Here is a 22,912-nt window from a genome sequence, read left to right on the forward strand (position 1 = left end):
ATCAAATAGTTTCTCTTCCTCACAAAATTTACATAAAGACCACTGAATAAAATATAATTGAGTTTTCGCAGCTTTCTTCAACTTTTCATTTGTTTACTGTTGGCCTTTTTGAAACAGAGTTGCTTCAGAATAATAATTTTATCATTACCAAGGGGTTGCCTAATGATAGTGAACCGTTCAAGAACACTTTTCATGCCGAGTGACTTGTCGTGTCGTCAAATACATTGGCACATTATCGCATATCTGATACATAGAGAGATGTAATAATTCCCACAGGACCGGAAATACTGTCAGCATTTAAAACTCTTTGCATGGTTTTTACAGTATTCGGTATCAAATGCGAGCCTTCCGATAATTTTTTTGTATGCTACATGCTGGCAACAAATTTGTAAGCCTCCTTTAAATGTTAATAAAATGAATTTTTGATTCTAAATGGCGTGTTTATAATGTTGAGAAATTACAAACAAAATTAATCGACTAGATTTTTAATTACTGATGATTCGGTAATATATTTTTTCATTTTTTCGTTTTATTGGATTACCGAATATTCAGTGAACGTTTCACTGAAAAAAAAACAGTAAATCTTATGCTGACGATTTCGGCAATATTTGACGTTTGTCAAATTTGAGGGTGCCGAGACGCTCAGTAATTTTATTTTTGCCGAGATGATTGCTGATTACTCGGCTAAGCGAATCTCGGCATATTTTTGCCGAGACTCAGCTATAAAATTCAAGTGTGTAGTTTACTCTTGATCCTTAATGCATGGCGAATCAGAGGAGTTGTATACACAGCACCATTTGTTGGCCACGGAAAAAAATTAGGAAAAACTACATATCATACAAGCATCCAAACTTTCTGATAATATCATATATTATATGCGTTACCAAAAAGGGAGAGAAATGAAGCGTCAAACTAAAATAAAGTCGTGTTCAGTACAGCACAATTTTTTTAGTGGGAGTTTTTTAACAAAATAAATAAAGTTGTTGCAAACGTATCCGCTGTTTATCAAGTTTTTTTTTATTCACAAAAGTAAATGAATCGAGTTTTTCCTTCCCACGAATAAATGCTTCAAAATTTTCAAATTTTGCCTAGAAATTCGGATTCTACAAAACTCAAAGAAACCATTTGTTTACACAAGTTTCGCCCTCCGTGTTCCATGTCAACTGCAAAACTATTCGACAGTCCCACGACAAAAGGGCCTAATTGCAAATGACAGTTTTTCTTTGTTTACTTTTCCTTTCACGATTTACCGCACTAACTTTATATTTGACGCCTTACTCTTTGCCAAACTTTCAAGGTAAAACCACAAGCTTTCGATTTATATTGGAAACTTTGGATGAATTGCAGTTATGGCTCCGTAATAATCGAAAGAGAGAGTAAACAAAGAGAGGCTCTCATTTGCAGTTAGGCCCTTGTGTTGTGGGACTATCGTATTTATTTGTGTTAGTTTAGATGGTTTCCGGTTGATATGTTTTTTTCGCGTGAGACGATACAATTACCCGTAGATTTGTCTTAGTCGCGGACACGTGCCAATTTCACGAAAAATGAGCGAGGGCGTAGTTTCATAATTCACAGCATAATAAACAAATTGAAAAAGGGCGAAACACTTTTTATGTTGACATATTCAGTATATGTAGAGGAAAAGTGGAAAAATTGTATACCTTTCAAAGATAAACAGACAGTTCATCGATTTATCTAAAATTGATCATAGAATCATTTCTAAATAAGGGACTGAAACCAGTTTCTAAAATTTGCGAGCACAAATTATGAGTTAATGTGATTTACCACTTATAAATGAAACATTCCTATTTTTTCGAGATTGTCATCCCATATATTTTAACAATAACCGCTGTTATTATTTTGTAGTAAAATAACCTCCTATCCTTAATGGGATCCATGTACGCTAAAACATGTAAATAAAGTTTACTCATTTGTTTGTACAACTACCGTTTTGATTTATAATAGATCATAAATATAAGTATAATTGATTTCACTCTAACTTTATATTTCTTATTGTTTATTGTGTTTCAAGATCACTCTTTCAGACAAATGTCCTAGCAAAACCGTAGGACAGGTGACCGTTGAAGTCCAATGCTCTTTCTGATTATTAGATTGATAATAGACTTGAAAAGTTACTCTTAAAATTGGTTAGAAATATATGTTGTTCGGCGGTAGCATAACCCATCTGCTGACAAACCAAAAAGATCAAGCTCACCACACGGAGCGTTGTTCCGTTGTACAGTAGTAGATCCTTATTAATACACACTCACTTATTTATGGCAGCCGTGCTAAAAAACTAGCTAAACAAGTTACTGATACCAGGGGAAAGATAAACCGTCGAAGCCTTAGCTTTCCCATATTTCATCCCGTTGTTTGGCAGCGAGAAGTTTCCGTTCTAAAATCAAACACAATCAAACAAATAATTAGGTTCATTGGAAGAGAAACTGTTTCATTTTTTTTTTGTTTACCCTTGGCTTCCCGCAGAACGCGTCGTTCATTTTCTCGCTCCTCGGGGGCAGTTTTCAGTCGTACGCCCAGGGCGGTAGTCACAAGCCTACGTGCCAAGGCAGCGCATGTTTCCGGCCGGGGTCGATATGGTTGCAGTGAGCTGGAACACTTCCTGGCCTTGGACCGAGATTCGACGGTTGCTTCAGCAAGCGGTTTCAGTTTAACAAACGTATGACCATTGGCGAGTACTTCGGCGGCTAAAAAAAAACAGTTTCCTTGTAATTACCAAATTAAAGAGAGTATGCTAAACTTACCAATTTTGGAACTACTGAACACCGCTAAGGCATGAGTGTCATCAACCCATTTGATGTCAAACCCAGATTCCTTATACTGCGAAAAGAGCATCATGAGATCCTGCGTTTTGAATTCCACCGGAAAATTGGACACCTCCAAGACATGGGGGAATTCTTCCTCATTGAGGGCAGCGTGTTTCGATTGGTATAACTGCAATTGAATGAGTTTTGATGTAGAGAAAAAGTATTATATTGTTACTGGTGTTAGCTTGTTACTACCTTATAATCCGATTTAGGAACCTCGATAGAAACCTTCCCCACAGCCGACGTCAACTCCTCCATGAGCTTTGGATTAAGGCAGTCTCCATTATCATCGTAGATCGATTCCCAGTCGTCTTCCTCGGGATTAACCTGTCGCGTAGCTTCCGATTTGGTTTGACCATTTGCCTGATCTATTTTCTCGGTCGCTACTTGTTCGGAAATTTCCAACACATCGGAGGCAAATGTTTGCTTGATGATTCTTCTATTGCTACGGTTAATCTCTTGGGAAGCTCTTCGGAGTTCTTTCTCATCTCTATCAAGCTTATCCGCAACTTCTGTGCCATTAATGATCAACGGCGCAGCAGTCGACTGCTGCTTGGCACTGCGATGCTTATTTGATTTATTCATACTATCTACTGCTTTCGGATTTGTACTTCCGTTCACCACTTCGCCCGAAATGCTACTTGCGGAACGTTCTCTTTTAGAAGATTCCTTCTTGCTATTGGATTTTGGTACGAGATCACAGCCTTGAGCAAAGGCGTTCTCGCGTGGAGCTTCTTCGGACTTTTGCTTTTTCAGTTTAACTATTTCCTGGTCGATTCCAGTCTTGGCTACTCCTTCCTCTACGCTATGACTACGATTCTTTCCAAAGCTTAAAGCCGTATTCGAATATTCGCTGCGAATATCAGTCCGGCAATCATTCGAAGAATGGTTCCCTATCACAGAATTACAATCGGCTGGGGGCGGTTTATCTTTCGTTTTGGATTTATGGTCCTTATCAGTGGAACCATGAGAGCTACGCTCTTTCCTGGCCGCCTTTGGCGGAAAGCTTAGAGAGTACGAGATACCAGAAGTGACTGCTGCCGAGACTGACGGGGTAGGGGCGTCTGCTCTCAGACAGAAAGCGTTTGTTGAGGAAGAAGTAGTACTAGATTGCTGTTGTTGAACCAGTTGGTGCTGCTGTTGGGGTAACTGCGCCGTTACCGGTGGAGTAGTCTGACTACGGCGGGCCCGTGGAATGTAGACGGCGCGATCTGGGCGTCGTTCCCGGTGCAAACGGGCCGGTCTAGAAAACAAAAAAAATTAGCAAAATTTTACAGTGAAAAACTGCGAACATGAAGCGTTTATATTGTATTGAATTCCTTAGTCATGTGTTAAGTAGTACTGTTGAATTTTTGCCTATACTAAAATTGTATCGAAGACTCTAAAAATTCCAAACGAATCAGAATTATTATCAATGGGAACCGACATCTGGTTCCGGTATTACAAGACCGCGGAGGATCGGCTGTGAATTGTCATGACAATGAGACCCCAAAAAAGTCAAAAATCGATTGCAAAATTAATTTAGTTAGCAGAAACTCGATGATGGATGGTCAAATAAATATGCCTTGAATCGCTAGTTTCTCCGTAACTTCGGAGAAAGTGGACAAAAGTATCGATTTTTTAGAGATCCGAAATTGAAATCTGTTTTAAAATTGTCCCGGGTTGGTGGTTCAATGCATAGGGCGCTGGTCTTACAAGCCAGTTGTCGTATGTTCGAGCCCCGACCTGGAAGGATTCTTAGTGTCAGTAGGATCCATAGTACTAGTCATCCAATGATTCTGTACACTAAGAATCGGCTGCGAAGTCTGTTGAAACAAAAAGGCCAAATTCCACAAAAGGAATGTAATGCCAGGACTTTGCTTTTAAATTCTTAACGGTGCGATCACTACTCATACACCTATTGCAGAGCAGTCATTTGTCTATCTGTGCGTACAGTAAACAATCGTTGCTCCAACCAACTATGAATCACGTGCTCATTGAGAGTTATGCATAGTTTATGGACCTACTGAAATGAGTGGAGGAAAGGTTAGTGTCGTGATTTCAGCAGTGGATGATTAAAACTTTATGACGAAGTGCGAATTGGTAGGCCTAGTATGCAAATCGATAAATTTAATAATAACATTCAATGACACTACATAATCTTGGTTAAACCAAGATTGTGTAAATTAGTTCGATCATCTCAACCAAATCGGAAACCTTTGACTACTACTTTGTGGGACAAAATGGTCATGTTATCTAGTAAGATATGAATATTATGTGACCTTTATTTCGGAATTCGAATCCAGATAAATTCGAACAATGTTCAGTCATATTGAACATATTGGAAACTTTGGATATGGACTACATACTTTCATTTAAATTCAAGTTTCAGAAAATAAATTCAACCCTATCCGAGAAACTGTTGTGAGTCCCGGAACTGGAAATCGGGGGCCAGTATGGCATAACCGATTTGGTTTGACCATCAACTGACAAGTTCTTTAAACTAGAAACTTTTATAAGAGAATAGTTTCCCCGCAAGGTATCAATATATGGCCTTTAATATTCGCCCTATACGTCAACGATAGAGGTATCTTGAATCAGAACGGCTTTTTTAGAATGTTTGCCTATATATTATAAATTATTTCTAAGGTTAAACAGCAATTTCAACGGACTATTTGACAAAGTTATTTTGTTTTACCGGTTAGATTTACACAAATCGAGTCGAGAATGGTAGCATCGATTTAATATACTGCTTTAGCCAAAAGTCTCTTCATCATGTCTTTACGTACAAGATAATACCTAAACAATAGCATGCGAACTAGAAGAACTTTCCCGACGACAATACAATTTCAACATTTTATCTTATTACTTTATAGTTATCAAATTTTTGACATTGAAAATGCCATACCCTTTTACAATATAAAGCCTGGAGCCAATAAAAATAGCAAAATTAGTCGCGTGACGTTTTTCCGCCCTAATTTTGAACGCATATAGAGCAGTTTGTTGATGGATTTATACAGCTCAACTATCAATCGATTCGAAAACATTTAACTTTAAATTGAACATAATTTCAATATTATAGCATTGAAAAATCGGTTTGCATGTTGTTGTTTTAACGAGCCAATCACAGCATGTCATAATAATGTCACCCCCATTGATTCCTGTAACACTGCCGACGGTTTTGACCATCGCTTCACACCTCGTATTCAAAGATGCTAGGTTCGCAGATTAATCTGGGTTGGAACAGATTTTCAACACACAGATGTTTACATATTTCCGAAAGTGAACACAGACTGGCAGTGAGTCTTCAAATTGCTAGGGGGAAAACGGAGCAAAATTGTATCATCAACATTGCACTAGAACGTGATGAGACCTTTTAAACGATCCCGCCCTACAATGTATTTTATGGGAAAAGGTCACAGATTTTGCACAGATTGACTCGTATTTCATTCAGTAGCAATTCTGCTTCGGTCGATATTGAAGAATTCAGCCAACTCTTCTGCGAACGCTGTACTGCTCAACTAGCGAGCGTTGAACTGAATAATGATGATAATATTCAGATTTTGCTTGAAGATTTGAGAATATTGCTGTTTTTTTTTTAAATTTTCTCATGGATCCAAACTGACAAACGAAAACACATGAAAAATGCGTAAAAAACTCGATCATTAATATTTCAATGACTTTCCGTGGTATGTTCGATTCATATTTATCGAGAAATCGTAAAATGTAATATCAAATTCAAAGAAGTGAGGTTGAGTGCAGTTTTCGAATCTGGGAAATTTTAAGTTTTCATGGATGAATTTAAAGATACGTTGATAAATCTGTATGTGAACAGATAATTTCAAATTTCATTCGAGATTTTTAAGTAGATAGAACAGTTTTAAATCATAGTTTTAAATGAATTGAAACCCTAATTGTTTTGGAAAATGTTGTCGACGAGACAAACTCACTCATAGTTGCAGCATATGAAGAGGTTTGTCCACTTCGGATTGTGCGAGCTACTAGAGGAACTCCTTGGTGGAATGCTGAACTTGCTAGACTAAGGAATCTATGCAGAAGAGCTTGGAACCACCGACGCAGAGATGGGTCGGAGGCATTCGTGTTCGCTCGAAGGGCTTACAAAAATGCTCTTTGATCGTCTGAGCGAAGTGGTTGGAAAAGCCTCTGCACAAATGTCTCTAGTCTCAACGAGGCTAGCAGATTGAATAAGTTACTTTCGAAATCTAAGGACTTTAATGTCGGTTTCTTAAGAACTTCAGATAGAGAGTACTTGTCGGATGAAGGTGATGTCTTTCACTATCTTTTTAACACTCACTTTCCAGGATGTATGAAGCCATCACCGACAGCTCTTCATGAAACTTTTTCGGGTAGTCACGATTCTTGGGCCCTTGCTCGAAGAATTGTGACGATTGAATCGGTCAAATGGGCAGTTGAGAGTTCCGTACAAGTCTTCTGGAAAGGATGGAGTTTTCCCAGTGTTACTGCATTAAGGGTATGAACATGTTTGGAAGAAAATACTTACTTTTAATCTTGCGACAGGATATATTACAAAAGCTTGGAAGGAAATAATTGTCAAATTTATTTCAAAAAGCGGTCGCGACCCTTATGAAGAAGCCAAGAGTTTGGGCGTGGTGGTGTACTATCCGCACTTTTATGGAATCTAGTCGCTGATGGTTTGTTAAGGAAATTTAATAACCTTGGATTCCTGACTTACGGTTTCGCCAGTTACATTTATTGGATCTAAACAACTATTGTTAGACCAATTTTATATGGATGTCTTGTATGGTGGCAGAAAGGAGAAGTTGCGACAATTCAGTGAAAGCTAAATCATCTTTAAAGGATGATCCTGATGGCTATGACAGGAGCATTCACGACAGCTCTTACTGCTGCTCTAGAGAAGCTACGGCGCATTAAACCACCACATGTGTTCCTAAGACAAGAAGCATTATCTTGTACATACCGTCTTAAGGTTACAGGGCTTTGGAACAGTAACCCTATAGACTATGCTACTAGCCACACTCGCTCGTGGTCTCAAATGGTTACGGGGGATGAGTATTTACTCGCTCCTAGTGACCCAACAACCTCTTCGTGAGGAATGGTTGTCTGGTTATTTGGACCGACAACTTGATGAACACATAGTTTGTTATACGGGCGGTTCTCTGTTTAATGGTCGTGCTGATGCTGGTGTAAAATGAGGCTAGAGCAGTCTCATTCACTTGGTAGATACTGTACTGTGTTCCAAGCAGAAATCTACGCCATTCTGTGTGGAATACAATCGGCACTTCAGCAGAGAATCTGTGGTAAACGAATTGATTGAACAAACGACAGCCAGGCAGCTTTAAAAGCTCTCAGTTCGAATGATTCACGGTCGCATCTATTGATCGCATGTCGAACTCAAATTGAAGCTGTTTACTTCTTATGGGTACCCGGTTATTCTCGTATTACTGGAAATGAATGGGCTGATGAGTTGGCTACGGCTGGTCCAACGAATGATTTCGTTGGTCCTGAACCTGCATTTTTTCCAAGCATCATTGCAGTATTCTGGTCAAAGCTTTGACTGGACATTGCAAACTTAATTATCACATGGCTACTATTCAGCTTGCTGAGTATTATTCGTGTGATTTGAGTAACCGCGATTGCGTACCTCGTAGCATCTGATATGTAACTGACCCGCATTGACGTAACTACTTATTCGGGTTTTTGGTTCTCCATACTTGGTTGAATCTGTGCATGGGGAGCTAAAATAAAAAGGATATTCTATCGTCGATATTCTGAAGTGAATGAATTATTTCTAAATTGACCTTAAAATGTTTAAGCAGATTATTTGGCATCCCTTATGGGGTGCCGAGTTTACTTCTGCTCATACATACTGCGAATTGTTCTGCAATCTTCCGGGAATGCAGAATTGTGTCACTTTCGTAAAATCTCTTAATCCTCTCGGGGTTTGGAGATTTTATTGAATGTGCGTTTTGGTACCTACAGATCGTTCAAGATCTGTAGAACAATGTTTTTTTTTGTCGTGAATACGGTTTACTTTACTGTGGGGCACCTTTTCAAAATAAGCCATGTGGAAGAATGGGCAAAACTTAATCGTAAATATCTCGACTTGTATTAACGGTAGCAACATAATTCTTTCACCATTTCATCAAAACTATGATCAGGAATTTAGGATAATATATTGAACAGTGTGAGATAACCACAAACAACACAAAAATTAAGTTTTCTCAAACTTTGAAAACAACGCGGAAAACTCTTTATTTTTGCTTGGCTTTTTCGCGCAAGGACGACGATTTTGAGGTCGTCAGGCACATATCTTCAACTGAATGCGTATCAAAGGGGAACCGTGATCGAAAATCGATCATTTCTTTTCGTGCGTTCTATGGAAGCAGACGTCGTGGGAGTGAAATCATCAACCAGCAGCGACGGAGAGTGCACATTCTGTGTGGTTAAAACCTCAAACGCTCAGGTCGCAGTTCTCATTTGCTTTTCGGTAGTCGTAGCGAGAAATTCAAGTTTCAGATTTTAGTTCCGCAATATGGGTTTAGAATTCTGAGCCTGCGTGCTGAAACTGGATTCTGGAACTACATTCCGGATCTGATTTCAGTTTCGAAATTATAGTTCTAGAATTGAAACTGAATTCTGAGTCTATTGGTTCTAAATTTAGTTCTTGAACTCAGGTCCAGTTCATTATTCCAGACTTCTTCTATTCGGTTCTTTTTAGAACCATAAAATTACTTCCAAAGAATTATGCGAAATTGTGCTTTGCTGTACTCTATACAACGCATTTTGGTCGTCATGGCGAAAAATCGTCTTCAAGTTTGAGAGCTTAGTTCCGGAATATGGGCTTAGAATTCAGAGCATGCGTGCTGAATTGGAATCTGGAAAATGATTCCGGAACTGATTTCAGTTTCAAAATTGTAGTTCTAGAACTAAAATCCAACTGAATTCTGAGTCTGTTCTTAGTTCTGAATTTAGTTCTTGAACTCAGATCCAGGAATTCGAACTCAACTCGTCACTCTCCATCCTGAACGCTTTCATAAAAGGTTCTTTTCAGAGCCACCGTTATTTTATTATAAAGAACTATACAGGTTATTCTATAATATTTATTTGCGTTTCATAATGTTTAATGTAACCAGTGGTGTCTCGTGACAAAATTTACTAGTTGTGCACTGTGCTTATTTGCTTATGTGGTGTGATAGCAGATGTTATTGTTGTTGTTCGTTATAAGTGAAAACTTTAGATTTGTTTGTGTTTTTCAATACAATGAGATAACGATATACATTCGGATGGGATTTTCTATTAAACAAACAAATCTCAGAGCTGAGCTGAGTATTTTTTTCTCATCTTGAATCTGTGCAGTAACTCATGTGCACGGAAAAGACACTAACACAGCGACAACAGATACTTGAAATTATATATTTGATGTATATGAGATGCGTGTAAATACACGCAATTTCGGTGCGATCCAACCTGCTTTTATCGAATAAATAAAGATTCCAAAAAATAGTTGAATTTGGATGGAGTTGGGGACGCAGTTCATTCCTTCAATTCGATCGGTTGTGCAGTGCACTAGGTGCACATGAGGACGAGACGCCACTGAATGTAACTAATCTGTACTTTAGTCTAGACGCATCGTTCGAAATTCTAGTAGTGAAAAAAGGGAATGTTGCACAATTCACACAATCGATCAACTATCAATTCAAATTCGGAAGTATAAAGAAAGCGTACCAATTTCATTCGTATTCACGACATCCAGTTATGTCTCTGACATTACACACCCGTACTTTTTGTGCTGTTTTACCACCTTACTCACTTCACAATTCCCTTCTATATTCTTTTTTCCGTCCCCTCCTACCAGGAGAATGAGAAGCCGCGGCAAGGCACAAATCTCCAAATAACTAGGGGAACGTACCACTTGTGCCAATTAGTTCCTGATATACCGCCATTGGGAACCAGATAATTCTGATATTACTGGTGATCATTGAACTGAATTGAGCTAACAGTGACCAGTTTAATTGGTCCCAGAACAGCCTTATCATTGTCTATTAGCTAGATTTATACTTGGGCAGCATCAAAAGCAGCAAGACAAATTTTGAGAAAACATAGAAAACAAAGTCATTTTTACGAGATACAAATCCTACCATATCTATGAATCCACATATAAAATATGAGACTTTGAAATCGATTCGGCTCTTTAAATTCGACAAAATCCTAAAACGAGGAATTTGGTTTCCTTCTAGTTGAACTTTTATTCCTACAATTTGGAAAAATACGAATTTAGGTTGATTTTTTAGTCAGAATCGAGGTGTGGTTCGAAAATTCTTACTTTCTCCTACTATTTTTTTTCTATATAATTGGCAAGCGTACAAACGCATCTGAACTATAAATTAGTGTAGTAAACGAAAAAGTAAAAAGAAACCTTCGTGTATAATAAACAGATTCTGAGCAGTGAAAATTGTTATCCAGACTGAGATGTCTTTACACTACTAGACGATATTGAAAAATTACAGCTTTCATCTCAGACACGTCAGTCCAATTATGTCTCTAACACTACCCTCTCGACCGTTTTGCATTGCAGTTATGGTAATCATCTTTTACTTACCTAGTATCACTGGCGCATGAATTTCCTTGACTAGTGTCTACGGCGTTTGTCGACTGCTCTAGTTGCTGGGCCGGTTCGTTATTACTATTATTATTGTTTCTATCTGCTAAGGATTGCGCTAAATCAGAGTCATCTGCTACCGGTTTGTCGCCAGCTAATGCCAAATTCAGCGATGCACTAATGTCACCTTTTACGCAATCGTAATTTTCCTCAACCTTGCCGGGGTAGCAACTATGTTTGGAGCTATCGGTAGTTCCGGTACAGGACCCGACACCGGGTAAGCTTGTTCCACTGGATGTACCGGTCGTCGCTACCGCTGGTGACACAGATTTAGTAGTAGTAGCAGCTGTTGCGGACAGGGCAACTGTCACATACTGCTTATGGGTATGCTGGGGAACGGCAAGGCCGTAGTCGTTGCTCGGGTGTTCACAGGCAGCCGGCGGAGCAAGTTGCACTACGTTGTCCGAGAGTTTTAACGCTTTCCGGACGGCCGGTGGCCGATAGATGCCAACGGAGGAAAGTTTGCTACCGGCGGTGGCTGATGGCGGCGATGACGCTAGCGATGGAACTGCAATGGCGGAGAAATAGAAATAGAACTTGTTATTACCGTGCGGTGGTTGGTGGCTGGTCAGTGTTTATGCCTAGAGTAGTTGGACTTGCAAATAACCCGCGCACTTGTGTTAACAAACACGCAATCTGGTGCGCTATTACAAAACGTTATCGGGTGATCTTGTTTACGGAGGGAGCTCTCACACTACACTAGTTGAACGCTTAGTCTGGCAGCCAGTAATTGTATTTCCTGTCAACAGACTGGGCATTATGAATGCAAGTAAACCGACAACTCAATACGGCGTGATTTTGGTCGATTATGTACGAACTAGTAATCAGGTTAATTGTGAATAAACCTCTGATTAAATAATTTTTAAACTATGCAATTGTGGAAAGAGGACTTCGTTTTCTTAAATCGGTTTAAAATTAACAGCATAATAACACATTAGCATCCCAAAAGATAGGTGATTAACGGCTTTAAACAAATTATTTTTTTACCTCCACATATTTCAATAATTCATCTATCCTAAACGCACTACTGTTCATTACTTATAATACAAATTGGACTGGTGCTGATAAACTCAATCAACAAATTATCAATTCTGGTTTGATCGCAAACCCACCGGCAGATGTGTTTGCCAACATGCGCCCAATTGGTAAGCAAGGTGTGTGTGTGTTTTTTTTTGTCGATGACCGCATGTTGCAATTGATCACCACCCGAAGGCTAAAGCTAGTGCACAATGCAGCACCCTTCACGTAGCGTCCGAATTCAGTGCTCCACGAACGCATCGCAAACCCGGCTGCATTGTGGTTTGGATATTAAAGGCCACGAGGAGATTGACTCGTATTGCAACAGATTTCCACATCGCACCGACGATAATGGCTCTCGGCGGTCCAAAGAAGAAACCGAAAAGTGTTTTAAGGTCAATATTTGAATCCAACACCGGTCCGCCGCTGGCGCTCACGAATGTTGCGATCGTCGGCTCAGCACCAGCAGCACCGTATTGCAGCAAAGCACGTAGAAAGGTTGGTCGTTGAACGTGCGAATGTGGGTTATGTTTTTGTTTTTGTTACTACTGGGGTCTCGGTTTCGACAGTCGCCGAGGGGATTGTACTCGGATGGCCGCCCGGTTGTGGCTTTTGTCGTTGGAACTTTTGCTATCAAGTTCAACCGCGGAACGGTAGATGATCTGCATAGCGATAATTTGTCCACCGCAGTCACGTCAGAGTTGCGTATCGCGCGGAGTATCGTTATGCCGCCGGTGGTTTGTGAGGAATGTGGATCAAGTTCAATTTTTACGATCGTGCATGCATGTGATCTATGACCAACAGTAGATTCGGTCTGTGAAATGATAGCAATTTTAAATTTTAAACAGTATTTTTAAACTACCGTGCAACTTTGAGTTTTGAGATCAGTATTTCTGAAAAAAAAACTCCTCGCTTCAACAGTTCAACTTCAACAGCTAAGTGAACGTAACTGTGAGATGATGCCTCGTAACTGAATCAATATTCGTTCGTGTTGTCAATTTTTAAAACAAGGCACTTGCAATCGATTTAATTATAAAAATGTATGAGCTATCACTTTGAGTGAATGTGAATTTGAGTGTGAGAAAATGCTGAATTTTTAAAATATCTTGAAAACACGTCACAATTTTTTTTGACAAAATGTTCAGTTTTTTCTAACAAAATTGTCAGTTTTTCTTCTAACAAATTTTTCAGTTTTTCCAAACACAATTTTTTCGATTTTTTTAGTACGGTTCTTTTTTTGTAAACATAATTGATGTTTACAAAAAAAAATCGTACTAAAAAAATCGAAAAAGTTATGTTTAAAAAACTGAAAAATTTGTTAGAAAAAAATTGAAAATTTTGTTAGAAAAAACTGAACATTTTGTAAAAAAAACTGTTGTATAACTAAAAAAGTAACCATCGAATCTAAAAACAAAATCACTAGTGTACTTGCTAACGAAGAGACTACTCATTTGTGCTTCGATCCAGCCGGATCAGGGTCATTTCGTCGAAAGCTGTTTCGTCGAAGGCCATTTCGCCGAAAGGGTTATTTCGCCGAATGACATTTCGCCGAGTGGGCCACTTCGCCGAATGCCATTTCGCCGAAAGCTATTTCGCCGAAAGGGTCATTTCACCGAATCCAGAAATAGTAATTAGAATTGATTCAAAATAAAGACAAATGAAAGATGATAGCGTTCACGTCCGTTTTGTTGACCTACAATTGTATTTCTTGAATGCAAATTGATTCTTGTACTCTTGAATAAAGATTGATTCATGAACCTCAGAACGGAATTCCCAAGAAAACTTGTTGACTATTAGCTACTAAGCATCAAAGCAATTGCATAGGTGTATCTACCAGACGAATGTATGTGGTATTTTCCGTTTATTAAGTGAAAATGAAAAAATATCTAATGCGGCTACGCCACATCGTTTTGGTTCATGTGATATCCGACCTCGCTACCTAACTAAAGCAAAGAAACCTAGTTTTGAGTAGACCGGGCAAACGAAGCGGTTACAGGTTGTATGCAAGCAATGTGGTAGAAACAGGTGGGGTAAACACAAGTCTTTTGTGTTAGTGAAATTATTTTGCTTCAGCAAGCCAAGTAAAACTAAAAACCACGTGCTTGCTTTCGTCACACCGTTTGGACTAGTTGGCATTGAATCAAAGCATGTTTATTTTTCACGTATGTCGTCATACCGAACTATTTACAAAGTTTTGGTTATCAACGTAAGCAAGCCAAGTGGTCTGCCCCACCTGTTTATATCACATTGGTATGCAAGAGGCCGCCGCTTCCGACGGCGGGTCGGCGGCCGACTCAGCTGGCGACGCCGAACCCTTTCGAAATGACCCTTTCGGCGAAATGACCTATTCGGCAAAACGACTTTCGGCGAAATGGCATTCGACGAAATGACTATCGGCGAAATGAGCCGGTGCCGATCCAGCCACCTATCTACGCCTCTTTGTTCTGCACACACACAGTTAGGGCAAGGGTCACGAAATTTTTTTCCAAAGTTTGAGTGAATTCTATACTTATTTTTTATACGGGTAGGGTTTTTATTAATTAATTGATTTTCTGTAAAATGGCAGCCCTTTGAAAATAAAACCGCATTTTTTCATCACAAAACTGTTCATAAAAAAATATATTCAAAATTTTCAAAAACCTCTACGTACCTCTGTGGAGATAACTATCGAGAATATTCTGTACAATTTTTGAATCGACTGGTACACAACGTTTTGCAAAGAAAAAAAAATTCCGATTTTTTGAAAATCCTACAGTGGTGTAACCACTTAAGCGATGGTATACAATTTTAAACACACTTTACCCTGTAATTCCGGAACCGGAGGTCGGATCCGGATGAAATTCAGAAGTTTTGTATAAAACCCAGTGGCGTCTCGTCCTCATGTGCATCTCGTGCACTGGACAACCTGTCAAATTGAAGGAAATAACTTCATTCCCATCCGTGTTCAATTACACAAAATGCACAAGTTCACCCTAAGCTGCTTGTGCTGCTCAATGTCTGTCAAACGTTCTTTCCATATCGCATTGCCGTAGCCAGTACAGGGCGCTCTGAACTCGAGCACTTTGCTTTGTGCTGTGTTGTTTCCGTGCGCATGAGTTACTGCACAGATTCAAGAAGCGAAGCAAGTACTTAACTCAGCACTGAGATTTGTTGTTCTCCCTGTCAGAACTTTTATGCACACTTCCGGGAGAGGCTTCAGTGACTTGTGCTTATGGCAGTTGAAAATAAATTGCTGTCTCAGTTGGAACGTCAAAGCGGTTTTATTGATAAAGTTATTGACAGATTTGCTCGACGTGCAGAGCACCATATTCTTTTATTGTATCGATGATACAAAATAAGTTTGATAAAAAATCCCATCTAGAAGTATATCGTTATTTCATTGTATTGGAAAACACAAGGGAAAATTCATTCTTCAGTTTTCTCTTACAACAAACTGTTATATCTGATATCATAAGCAGTGCACATACCGTAAATTTTGATAGACACCACTGATAGAATCATAAGGTCATTCATTTAAACATAAGTTTGTAAATATCGGTCACGCCATCTCTGAGAAATTAAATTTTTTTGGACATTTTACCCCATAACTCCGGAATCGAAAGCCAGATCCTAAACAAAATTCAGGAATTTTGTATGTGATCCCAAGACCAAAGTCTGAATCTAAGTTTGTGAAAAACGGTTCAGTCATCTACGAGAAAAGTTTATGCACTTCTTTTAACGATTTTTTGCACGTTTGAACCCATATTTCCGGAACCGGAATTCGGATCCAAATCCAAATATTTCAAGAATAGAGATTACAACGTTGAAGGCAAGCCTCGCTCTCGATGACCAAAAATATTCGAAGACGAACAATTGAAGGCATTACTCGATGAAGATCGGAGGAAACGCAAGAGGAACTTGCAGAATCATTGGAAGTGACTTAATAAGTAGTTTCTGTACGATAAAAAAATATGAGAATTATTCAAAAGCAAGGCAGTTGGGTGCTTTATGAACTGAAACCGAGAGACATTAAAAAGCGATTCTTCACTTGCGAGCAGGTGATTCAAAGGTAACAAAGAAAGAGTTTTGTACATTGAATTGTTACTGGGGATGAAATATGGATATTCTATGATAACCGCAAGAAGAAAAAATACTACGCTATACCCGGTCAATTGTTGTCATCGATCTTAATATCAATACCAAAGCCGAATATTCATGGTTCGAAGGTAATTTTGTGTCAATAGTTATGAAAAAATATGGATTTTTAAAAAGGTGCGGCATCTCACTAGAATTTACCCTAAGTGTTGAAAACATTACGAGGACGTTTTTGCGTTTCTTTATGGAAAGGTAATAGAGTTGCTGAAAATCCCGACTTTTAAACGGAGCATCGGAGACCCATAGTGTTATATACTATTCCACTCAGCTAGACGAGATCGAAAAATGTCTGTGTATGTACCTTTCAACAATTCTTTTCTCCGTCAAATTTTCTCGGAGATGGCTAAACCGATTGTAACAATCTTAGAACAGTTTGAAAGATATTCTTGGAAGATCAATTGCCTTTCACTTTCGGTTCCGGAGATATAATGGTATAAGTGACATAACCGACAAAATGCATTTCCTACTCTTCGCTCAATTTTCTCGGAGACGTCTAAACCGATTTAAACAATTTCGGGCTGATTTGTGAGCCACTATCGGTTCCTTAATAAAATTCGAAGCTTCCGACAAATCTGAAGTACACTTCTATTAACTACCCGAATCAATTTGGAAGAAGTCAAGAATCATGGATTGTATTTTGGGCTGAGACTATTTGAATGAAAAAATATTGTTAATGAGACTGATTGAATGACAAGAGAAAGTACCACTAGGTGGATCAGGAAGTTTATCTAATTTTAAAATTCTAGAAAAAGTATCCTTCTTATTTATCAGTGTATTCTTTAGAGTGCTTAATTGTCAATTCCTACAACTTTTTTATTAAAAAAATATTCCTACAACTTTTTTATTGAAAATATAGTAACATAATAAAATTGTTCCAACAGCGTTACAACTTTTCTACACCCGGTTTATGCAACGATTTTTCCTTAGTAATATTTCCAAATCTCTTTCCAACAAGATTCCTCTTTTAAATCTGAGAACAGAAAATAGTCGCTGGGGGGCAAATCTGGCGAATATGGTGGATGCGGTAAAAATTTGAATCTCAATCCATGGAATTTAACCATCATAACAATAGGTTCTTATTGAGTAGCTATGAGAAAATACGGTATCCACTTTGTAATCAATCTTTTTTTCGTATTCAAGTGCTTATGGAAAATTGTGAATACACTTCCTTCTGATATCTGTACTATATCGGCTATCTCTAGCAACTTCACTTTTCCATTCTTCATAAAGATGGAATAAACTTTTGAGGCGATTTTCGAAACAACAGTCTTATTTGGACGATCAGAGCGTGATGCATCATGGTGCAAAATTCAGCATACCAGTCAATAATGGTGAATTTTATTTGGTCAGAGTCCGAATAATGCATATCAAGCCATTTCTTTGTTCGCCCACGAAATTCTTTTCTCTTCATTATTTCTAATTTTCCTCTAAAAGCACTATAACTTACACACGAAAAGTCGGATTGGTTGCCATAGAGGAGTATAATTAAATGCTGTGGCGCCCGAGCAAAGCGAAGCATGCTCGGTTCTTCTAGTTGATTAGGCTATCTTTTCATAAGTTTTCACATGCAGGGTAGTTCAATTGTCAAAACAATTTCTGGGTAGTTTTTTGCCTTTCTCATATAGAAAGGTTATGCAATCACTTGAAAAACCGACTAGTGAAAAGTGTCATATACCATTCGACTCAGTTCATCGAGCTGAGCAATGTCTGTGTGTGAGTGTGTGTGTGTGTGTGTGTGTGTGTGTGTGTGTGTGTGTGTGTATGTGTGTGTATGTGTCAAATAATCTCACTAGGTTTTCTCGGAGATGGCTGAACCGATTTTGACAAACTTCGATTCAAATGAAAGGTCTCGTGGTCCCATACGGAATTCCTGAATTTCATCCGGATCCGACTTCCGGTTCCGGAATTATAAGGTAAAGTGTGTTCAATATTGTACACAGTCACTTAAACTGGCGAAACAAAAAACGTAAAAAAAATTCTAAACTGGTCTCAAAACCACACAAATCGAAAGTCATTATCAGTAGGTAACTAAACAAACTAATTCCGGCTATCCTTGTTCCCGGTATCCGGTTCCGAAAGTACCGGAAATAGTGGTCATGTATACCAAAATGGATCTCACTCACTTTTCTCAGCGATGGTTTGACCGATTTCCACAAACTTAGATTCAAATGAAAGGTCTTCCGGTCCCATACGGAATTGCTGAATTTCATCCGGATTCGACTTCCGGTTCCGGAGTTATAGGGTAAAGTGTGTTCAATATTGCACACCGTCACTTAAACCGGCGAAACAAAACACGTAAAAAGTTTTCTCAACTGGTCTCAAATGAACACAAATCGATAGTCATTATCAGTAGGCAACTAACCAAACCGATTCTGGCTATTCTGGTTCCCTGTATCCGGTTCCGGAAGTACCGGAAATAGTGGTCATATATACCAAAATGGATCTCACTCGCTTTTCTCAGCGATGGTTTGACCGATTTCCACAAACTTAGAATTCGTACCAAAAATTTCTGCATATCTTAGGATACAACAAACATTTAAATCGTAATTTAGAGTGCGTCCTAGTAGAGTTTGTATGTCATGTTAGTTGGTGGCCGTACGAACTGACTTTGATTATGCCGGTTCTCGGGTTCCGGTGCCGGAAGTGCATATAATAGCGAGCCCACTTCGTTTTCTTCTTCGTTACGCAATCAAAGCTTTGTATTATTCTGGGTTATACTAGTTATTGCACAAACAATCTCTTGGTTTCTTTCAAAAATCGAAGAGAAAATTTTTGAATAGAATACCACAATATTATACATGAGAAAGGCATCATTACACCACTAGGTGGATTAAAACAGGTTTTTTAGATTAGTTTTAGTGGCCTGTGAATTTTTTTTCTGAAGTTGTCACTATGTTAACCTTGAATTTTTCCCATCTCTCAGGAAATTGAGAAAAGCTATCAAAGTCCCAAAAATCGACCATATTGCTATTCGGTAGTTTCCTTCAAAAGAAAGAGGCTACACTTGCGTTAAAATTTTATTTTGCTTGCTTTGAAATTAACAAATTTTGAAAACAAACAACATTATGGTTTGAACTTCAACGAATTACAGAACTCTTGCCCAAACGAAACCGCAAGACTTTTGAAGAGCATCTTCTTATTTGAATATTTAGATTTGATTTAATCTTTGAAATAGAATTTCTAAAACCGACACTCTGTGTGTAGCCTCGTATAGCAAGTAACAACAGACTCTCCTAAGCCCTTTTCTCTTCCAGGCAGGTAAGGATATGTTGTCCTTTTACCTCTTGGGGTGATGGTGAGCTCAACTCACTCGCGTCCCGGTTCTGCATTTTAACATACAGATTTTTATTTATTATCCCAGGGAGTCGTTCAAAGTAAATTTGGTTTTGATAAAATGCATCAAATATTTAAAAATTCATTCGGAAAAAACTCAACTCGCACAGGCAAATATGTGAATAAGTGGTAACACTCTCGACAGCCGGCTGCCCTGAGTTACAAAAATTAATTAATTTATGAAGACATAGCGTTACCAATACCAAATGAGATCCAGTAGAAATAACGAGTATCCAGCTAACATTCCTACCCCTACTGAGTAACATAGCCTCTGGTACTCATCAACTGATTCGGGCTCTGGACAAAGCAGTGCGTATTCATTTCTAGTAATCATTTGCCATAATCAGAAAGAATGAGAGTCGTCTAAATTTAACCGACTGCAGATTTTACGCTAGGTTTTGCTGATTTTTCTGAACTAGTGATTGGTACACTTCGCGAAGAGCTCGCAAATCAAGCAGAATCATGCTATAAAACAATACCACGCCTATCGGGTACATTTTTCGGCATGCTTCGTCAACTGTATCGTGTTGGTCGTATTTTTTTAACTCGATTGCAAATATGACATAAACTCGCTACCACGATGCAAGACTCAACGGCCTTCGTAAATTGATGGCACGGTTATGGGCTAATGCTTAGTGGCATGTGTTGCACTCAAATTTATGTTTCTCAGGTGTTCTTCCGCCATATAATAAAACGGGTTAGTGCGATCTGAGTCAGCAGGTTTTCGGTTTGCAAAATTACACAAAATTCAAACCTGCTGAAAAGTTTTTAATCCTAGTTCGACACGGTAGAACTTGAATCTGACGCCTACCCAAAGCTCCAATCATCATCATCATCGGTACCGGCTGATGCAGTCAGTGAACGTGAATTGGGTCAAGCATATGATGAACGCACGATGGTTTTCTTCGTTTTACCTGATCTCGTAAAGTTTCAAAGCACGTACCAGGCGGCGTCGAACGGTGCTTCAATCATCTGCCCTTGACAGTTTCTTGAAATTATTGTTTGCTATTTCGCACGTTTACAGATATTACGCTGTCCGGTAGCACCTTTCGCTTTTGGTCTTCCCTCTTGTCATTCCGCCTTCCGACTGAAGTCATGCGAACGTACGACGAATCTAGTAGCTCTGTTCGTTTGTCACACTGGCCGGTTCGAAAGTGTCTGAATTGGAGAACCCCGTCTTCGGGCCAGGTCAGTTTATTTCGTTTGTCATTCGAATTTAGCTCAATTTGACTAGTGGTTTGTAAACAAAGGTCGACCACAAGCTACGCTCACTTCGAGTGTATATCAGCTCGACTGACTGACTGACTGACTGAGCGGTGACGGAGGTAAATGTGTGGTTCTCACGAGAGTACCCACATATCCATGCGCCAAATTTACTGCCGATGGTGCAATAAGTAGAAATAACAGTAACTGAATATGGTGATTTCAGAAGGACACCTGATTGAAACCGGTTTGGTGTTTATTTGCGTGCTGCGGTTGTAATTCCCAATTGATGGTTTGCTGCAATTTGCGCTAGTTCCTATGACGCATGGTAAAAGTGTCCTCATTTTGTTGCGATGTTTGGTACTAAAACAATAGAAAAAACTACAATGATCAGCCCCATGGGGTTGTTCGAGCCATTGCTGTGGAACAAGGCAACCAAAATTTCTAATGATCGACATTTTCAATTAATCGTCACACTTTTGAATCCGCAAAGTCTCAGTCTGCTTAGATTGATCTTTATTAGGAACTAACACCGAACACGCGAACCCAGAATATAGACTCTATTTATCGTGATTTGTATTTGTTTTGTAGCCGACGAAATTACATCAACAGCCCAAATGTATCCAATTATATGTTTGTACATACTTGCGATACGGATATCGATATTTAATCTTCTCTTCGCCAAGCTTGTGTTCAAGTTTTGTATGCAAGCAGTTATTTTTTAGCGTTTCTCCACCATTACTACCATTCTACGATTTCGGTTGAAGCGATAAACTATTTCTCATTATCAATCGAGTTCATCTTATATAAATTAAAAATAATCATGCACTCAAAATTTATCCTGGGGTAGTTGTCAATTTCTCAGGCGAAACGACATATCATGTGATTTCATCCAATCTTGCATGGCACAAGTTCAGAGCATACCAATTAAAGCTTTAAATCGTTTTATGGCACTTTTTGTGTTGCTGTCTAGCAACAACCTACCTCTAGCATGCTACACGTAGGTCTGACACGTTAGCTATAATTTTGCTTATATTTATAGCTTCGCGTGCTTCCAACAGCTTCGCTTTTGCTTCGATTGACCAATCAGAGCGATGCTTTCCCTTTGAAATATCGCTTACTCCTTCAAAACCGTCCACTATGGCAGGGAAATCTGGTATGCCGGAGATTTTTTGCAGACAATAAAGGACACTGCTAGCTATTAATCAAAATTTCAATGATATACAATTAAAAATACATGGCTATGAACATTCAAATCAATACGTAGAAACATTTCCAATCAAATGGTGACATAATATTAATAATTGATACAAAATTGACTGAGCTGTAATTGTTCAAAACCTGACCACGTTTCTACGTGTATTTTTCTTGAGTTTCTAATTTGCACCCCTATATAGAAAACAAAAATGTGTTCCACATTAAAACATCACCCTTATTAAGTGATAGAAAATATTTTTTTATCCTGCATTTCTTTCTGTACACACGTTATGTTGTTAAGCAGGAACTACACATCTTATGTTCTGAAGTGAAAGATCTTACACGTGCAAAAGGCATTGGTCACGGATTCTATTTTATTAAGAAAAAAAATCTTGAACGGTAACAGCTATGATAAGATCAAATACATGCAATAAATGCATATTTATCAACAATAGCTAACAAACCAAGCGTAAGAATGATTCCGAGACCTAGGTCAATTGTTATTGATTTTAAGCTGGGTCGCATTCGATCTTCGTTACAACAAACAAATATGCACGATGCA

At 38.7% G+C, this 22,912-nt stretch overlaps 1 protein-coding gene across 1 annotated transcript in view; it reads right to left on the reverse strand.

Annotated features, from left to right (window-relative positions):
* Nucleotides 1-1,865: 1,865 nt before the first annotated feature.
* The window catches only part of LOC131427836 (uncharacterized), a gene marked incomplete at its 5' end in the record, with an annotated part of 58,057 nt that continues 37,010 nt past the window's right edge, over nt 1,866-22,912 (reverse strand). Inside the window, 5 exons of the mRNA XM_058591378.1 lie at nt 1,866-2,395; nt 2,469-2,705; nt 2,763-2,952; nt 3,021-4,068; nt 11,407-11,974. Of these exons, the coding sequence (XP_058447361.1) occupies nt 2,346-2,395; nt 2,469-2,705; nt 2,763-2,952; nt 3,021-4,068; nt 11,407-11,974 (2,093 nt within the window). The remainder of the gene's footprint in view (nt 2,396-2,468; nt 2,706-2,762; nt 2,953-3,020; nt 4,069-11,406; nt 11,975-22,912) is intronic.

Source organism: Malaya genurostris, chromosome 2 (genome assembly GCF_030247185.1).
Source record: "Malaya genurostris strain Urasoe2022 chromosome 2, Malgen_1.1, whole genome shotgun sequence".
In the NCBI taxonomy this organism is placed as follows: Eukaryota; Metazoa; Arthropoda; class Insecta; order Diptera; family Culicidae; genus Malaya; species Malaya genurostris.